We start from the raw sequence: 5,322 nt of genomic DNA, 5'->3' as shown, positions 1-5,322 counted from the left end.
TTTTTTTTTCTTTCTGTTTTTGATCTTTCAATAGAGATGAACCACCCCTAGCCGGAGTTTCAAACAATGTTTGGCGACGGTGTTTAAGTCAAAATGTTGAAAGATGGAGCATGAACTTCATTCGTATAAGTTCCTTCGACTAATAGAGGGCTCTTTCGAGGAGTTACAATCGTTTTCTTCGACATGATTTTGTTGAAAAAACAAAATTGAATGGAGGATTGTGAAGTTGGTGTAGTTTGGTGGTGAGAAAGATGTGATATATGAAGGTAAAAGTGAGCTACTGTGTTGATGGCGTGTAGAATTGGATGAGCGTGGGGGGAGGGGTGGGATTGACGTATGGGCAGTTTGGAAGGGGTGGGATTGACGTATGGGAGGTGGTAACGGTAAAGAAGGAAACGTATTGTAGGTGAATCCCTATATCTATGTAACTGATAATTTCAGATTTAAAAAGGAACATAAATCAATTTAATTACATATTATTAATTAATAATAAAAAACCATAAATAGATTAATCATTTATTAAATAAATGGAAATTGATTTTTAAATAAAATTACTTTAAATGATATGTCATAACTCGTAAATAAACTGTTATAAGTAAGAATTTTTTAAAAGTATGTTTAAAACCCGTAAAATTGACTCTTAAATGTGTATATGGCGTGATTTTTCCTTAAAAATATACTTAAACTATCCTTTTTTTAAAAAAAAATACCTAAATCATTGAAAGTGTTAGTTTCATACTTAAACTATCACTTATTAGTTTGAGAAACACAAATCATTGGTGTGTGTGATGCAGCTTTTTTTTAAAAAAAAAACCTTGACACATGATAATTTCACATTGACAAAAATTAAATAATAAACTATTAATATTAGTTAAAAATAAAAATTAAAGTATTACTATATATCTCCAAAAAAATATTTTTTTTTAAAAATAAAATTTTAAATTATTTATCTTATCCCACTGCACCACCTCCTTGCCATACCCCCATAAAATTTCTTTAATAAAAAATATTTTTTTTGGGATAATATTTTTAATTTTAATTAATACTAATAATTTATTTAATTTTTGTCAAGGTGAAATATTTTTTTCATGTGTAGTGTGATGAGACAATTTTTAAAATAAAAGTAAGTGTATTATACAGATTATGATTAGAATGTTATAAAAGAGAAAAATGTGTTTCTCAAACTAATAAGTGATAGTTTAAGTATGAAATTAAAAAAAAAAGATAATTTAAATGTGCTTTGACACTTATCTCAATAAATAAATTGATAACTTATCTAGGATGGTTAATGTTGACCCTTTTTTGAATAATGTTGTTTTAACAATTAACAGGGCAAATACCATGGATCATATGACTTCATATTTGTGGATGCTGACAAGGACAATTACTTGAACTATCACAAAAGATTAATAGAGTTGGTGAAGGTTGGTGGATTAATTGGCTATGACAACACTCTATGGAATGGATCAGTGGTGGCACCACCTGATGCACCGCTAAGGAAATATGTTAGGTATTATAGGGATTTCATATTGGAACTCAACAAAGCCTTGGCTGCTGATCCTAGAATCGAAATTTGCCAGCTTCCCGTCGGTGATGGCATTACCCTTTGTCGCCGCATTAGTTAAATAAATACTACTATAATCTATGAAAGGAACTACTGGACTAGCTCATGGCAATGGAGGATTTACTATTGTTTTTAGAATTTCCCTGTTTTGAATCATTCCTTATTTTATCTTCTCTTTTTTCCACTTCTGTTTTCTAGTAAAAAGATTACATTTTGTACTGAGATTCTGGGTGTTTGCCTTGATTGGACGAGTTTATGTTGCTTCATTTCAATCACACTAGACAGAGTCGCGTCGGAAAAACACACCATACATACAACCAAATTACACTTGGCAATGTGATTGTGATAGTAATATCAAAGTCTATTCTCTTTAATTAATTAATTTTCCGTGACACATTTTTTTTTATTTTTTTTTAGAACTTTTCGTTTTACTGTCAATGTCATGCTCTTATAGCTATATAATTACCATGGTATATTTAAAACCATAAATTATAAATATACTATTGGTGTGTATCAAAAGTCTCTCTTTTTAAATTTACTTATGGTCGTTGTATAAAATAAAACGGAGCGGTAACATTTTTCTATTTGTGCATTTAGTGTTATATTGTTGAACTTTTTTGATGAGTCAAGTTTGACTAACGCCAGAATAAGATAACTCCCAGAAATTTGTTGTCAAAAACAATTAGTAATACCATTTGAGTTTTGATAAATTAAAAGAATACAACACAGTCTTGAATTTCTCATCCTCAAAATAAATAATTATTATACTTTTAACAATGTCTTCTTAGAAAATATTCTTCACTTGAACAAACACCAGCAAACTTAACTCCTTTTCTGGATCCTTGTCAGCTAAGATGATTTTTATTATGCTGGACTCTCATAGTAAAATAATTCATGCCCATTATTTGTAAGACAACAACTACATAAAATTACCAGTTTTATGTCATTGCTCAACCAAATACTTGTAATATTACTTATCATTGTGTTACAGAGCTATTAATCCTAGAGCTTTCTTAAGAAAGCATATACAATGCGTTAAATGTTAGAAATTTCCAATTGACACGACTCTCTTCAAATAGAGAATACGTTTCATTCTGAATTTGTCAAGGAAAGTAGCTTAATTTAAAATTAGTAAAGTGAGAGGCTGGTGGTGGGTATTGTTAGGTAGTCAAAAAAAGGAGTTGGTCAATTGGACAAATTTAATTAAAGGAGGAAGGAGAGTAGGAGAGTTCACCAACTTCCAATCATTTTCAGCCAACCAAACCCCTCATGTCTCTCTTGTTTTCTTCTACTATAAATTAAGCCATTTTCATCTCTACAAAAGCAGGTTGCTTGCTTTTACTTTAAACACTTTTTATCTATTTCAGAAACAACAAGATACTTTAAGCAGTTATCAATGACAAGCAATGGAGAAAATAGTAGACACCAAGAAGTTGGACACAAGAGTCTCTTGCAAAGTGATGCCCTTTATCAGGTAAATTAAAGGTCACATACAAGATATTAATTAGTAATTACTAACATGTTGATCCTAATGAATTGTTTGATTTGTGTTTGAACAGTACATTCTTGAAACAAGCGTGTACCCGAGAGAGCCTGAAGCCATGAAAGAGCTAAGAGAGATTACTGCAAAACACCCTTGGTAACAACTCATTTTCTCAATTTAGTTCATCCAATTGGATACTTAAAATATTGTATGCTGATATCTTTCTTTGATGGAAAAAACAGGAACCTTATGACCACCTCCGCCGATGAAGGGCAATTCTTGAATATGCTTCTCAAACTCATCAATGCCAAAAACACAATGGAAATTGGTGTTTTTACTGGTTACTCTCTTCTTGCTACTGCCATGGCTCTTCCAGATGATGGCAAGGTAATTAACAAATCATAATTGAACTTCATTAATTATAAATAGTAGAGTACTAATTTGCTAAAATTGATGATTCAGATTCTGGCCATGGATATCAACCGCGATAACTATGAGATTGGTCTTCCAGTGATTGAAAAAGCTGGTCTAGCTCACAAAATTGAATTCAGAGAAGGCCCTGCACTTCCTGTTCTTGACCAAATGATTGAAGATGTAAGTAGATAAAATCTCATGAATGAACTGATAACTTGTGTATGATTGCTGCTAATGTTGATGATTAACAGGGAAAATATCATGGATCATACGATTTCATATTTGTGGACGCTGACAAGGACAATTACTTGAACTATCACAAGAGATTAATCGACTTGGTTAAGATTGGTGGAGTAATTGGCTATGACAACACCCTATGGAACGGATCGGTAGTGGCACCACCTGATGCACCACTCAGAAAATACGTTAGGTATTATAGGGATTTCGTATTGGAACTCAACAAGGCCTTGGCTGCTGATTCCAGAATTGAAATCTGTCAGCTTCCTGTTGGTGATGGCATCACCTTGTGTCGCCGCATCACTTAAAATATATCCAAGAATGGAAGGCATCACACTGCTTTAGAGGATTTATTATCCCTTTTTGAAATTCCCCTGTTTCGAATCATTCATTATTTTGTGTTTTATTTTTAATTCTGTCTTTTCTGGTAAAGGGTGGTTGTCTATGTATTTTACAATGTATAATTTCATAAATAAGAACAAACATGTACCTATTAAGTTCAAGTAAATTAAGTTTCAACATGTCATGTGGTACTAGTTATACAAAATGCTCAAATGCTTAAAAAATAAAATAAAATATCAAACAGATTCTCAATTTCAGATTAACCAGGTCGGGGAGGATTGGGATTGGGATTGAGCTTCACTAGGAAATTGGAAATAAGACGATATTTTGGGCTTCAGAGTAACCCATTTTCTCTGGGCCCAGCCTAGCTGAATTGTAGGTCCAATACTCAGTGGACTCAGGACTGTGATTTAATTGCAACTGTCCCAACATTTAAATTGAAGATGACAGTTGTGGTACAAAAAATTGTGGTGTTCTATCACGTTTCTAACACTATGTTTTCTCTACAAAAAAATCTGCCTCTCTCCGAAGAAAAAAGTTACATCATACGACTGTACAAGTGAACTAACAAAACGTGTTACCTAAAATGAGATACAAAGACTAACATTTTGTTTGTCGTGTATCCAAGATTCTAGTTAAAAAAAAGAGGAACTTTCACATAGTCACTCAAAATTAGTTTAATTACACTCCAGAGCTATAGTTTGCTAATTACTATTCGTAGCTACGTGTATAGGAAGGAGAGTGGCGAGCAAGACTGGAAGAGGGAGGAGAGAGGGCAGAGAGTGGGAGAGAAGTGAATTGTATATGTATATCGGTTAGATAATTGTATATTATACATATGTATTTGTATATTATGGCGAGAGAGATTGGGAAAGGGAGGAGAGAGGCGAACAAGATTGGGAGAGGAAGGAGAGAGGCGAGCGAGATTGGGAGAGGGAGGAGAGAGGCGAGTGAGAGAGGACAACAATTTGCATAATTCGCATCTCGTTTGCATAATTCGCAGGTACGTTTGTATAATTCACAGGTACGATTGTATAATTGGGGTAATATAAAATCTGAAATTATACAAATATAATAAAACTCGAAATAACGAATTAATACAAACATAAACGTATGAACTTTAAACAATTATTCAAAATATATTATACAAATTACATTATATAAATTATATTATACAAAATCCAAAAACTACACGTTTATACAAACTTAAAAAATTATACACAAAAAGATTGAATGTATATGATGACAAAACTGGAAAATCATCGTCATATACAAATACAAA

At 32.3% G+C, this 5,322-nt stretch overlaps 1 protein-coding gene and 1 pseudogene across 1 annotated transcript; both read left to right on the top strand.

Annotated features, from left to right (window-relative positions):
• The window catches only part of LOC102585661 (caffeoyl-CoA O-methyltransferase-like), a 5,202-nt pseudogene extending 3,372 nt beyond the window's left edge, over nucleotides 1-1,830 (top strand).
• A 1,070-nt stretch (nucleotides 1,831-2,900) lies between these two features.
• On the top strand, nucleotides 2,901-4,104 carry LOC102585995 (caffeoyl-CoA O-methyltransferase-like). The gene is made up of 5 exons (XM_006339817.2): nucleotides 2,901-3,038; nucleotides 3,124-3,203; nucleotides 3,290-3,434; nucleotides 3,510-3,641; nucleotides 3,713-4,104. The coding sequence occupies exons 1-5, from the start codon at nucleotides 2,961-2,963 to the stop codon at nucleotides 4,004-4,006; spliced, it is 729 nt and encodes a 242-aa protein (XP_006339879.1). The 5' UTR covers nucleotides 2,901-2,960; the 3' UTR covers nucleotides 4,007-4,104.
• The last annotated feature ends 1,218 nt before the right edge of the window (nucleotides 4,105-5,322 follow it).

Source organism: Solanum tuberosum, unplaced genomic scaffold, assembly GCF_000226075.1.
Source record: "Solanum tuberosum cultivar DM 1-3 516 R44 unplaced genomic scaffold, SolTub_3.0 scf00012, whole genome shotgun sequence".
In the NCBI taxonomy this organism is placed as follows: domain Eukaryota; kingdom Viridiplantae; phylum Streptophyta; class Magnoliopsida; order Solanales; family Solanaceae; genus Solanum; species Solanum tuberosum.
Note: the sequence above shows the minus strand (reverse complement) of the source record. Positions and strands in the feature narration are given on the sequence as shown.

Excerpts from the sequence above, each read along its gene's own strand:
- LOC102585995 (XM_006339817.2), top strand. The coding sequence starts at position 2,961 with ATGACAAGCAATGGAGAAAATAGTAGACACCAAGAAGTTGGACACAAG. Across the intron at positions 3,039-3,123 it reads AAAGTGATGCCCTTTATCAG|TACATTCTTGAAACAAGCGT; the intron begins GTAAATTAAAGG and ends GTGTTTGAACAG. Across the intron at positions 3,435-3,509 it reads CTCTTCCAGATGATGGCAAG|ATTCTGGCCATGGATATCAA; the intron begins GTAATTAACAAA and ends TTGATGATTCAG.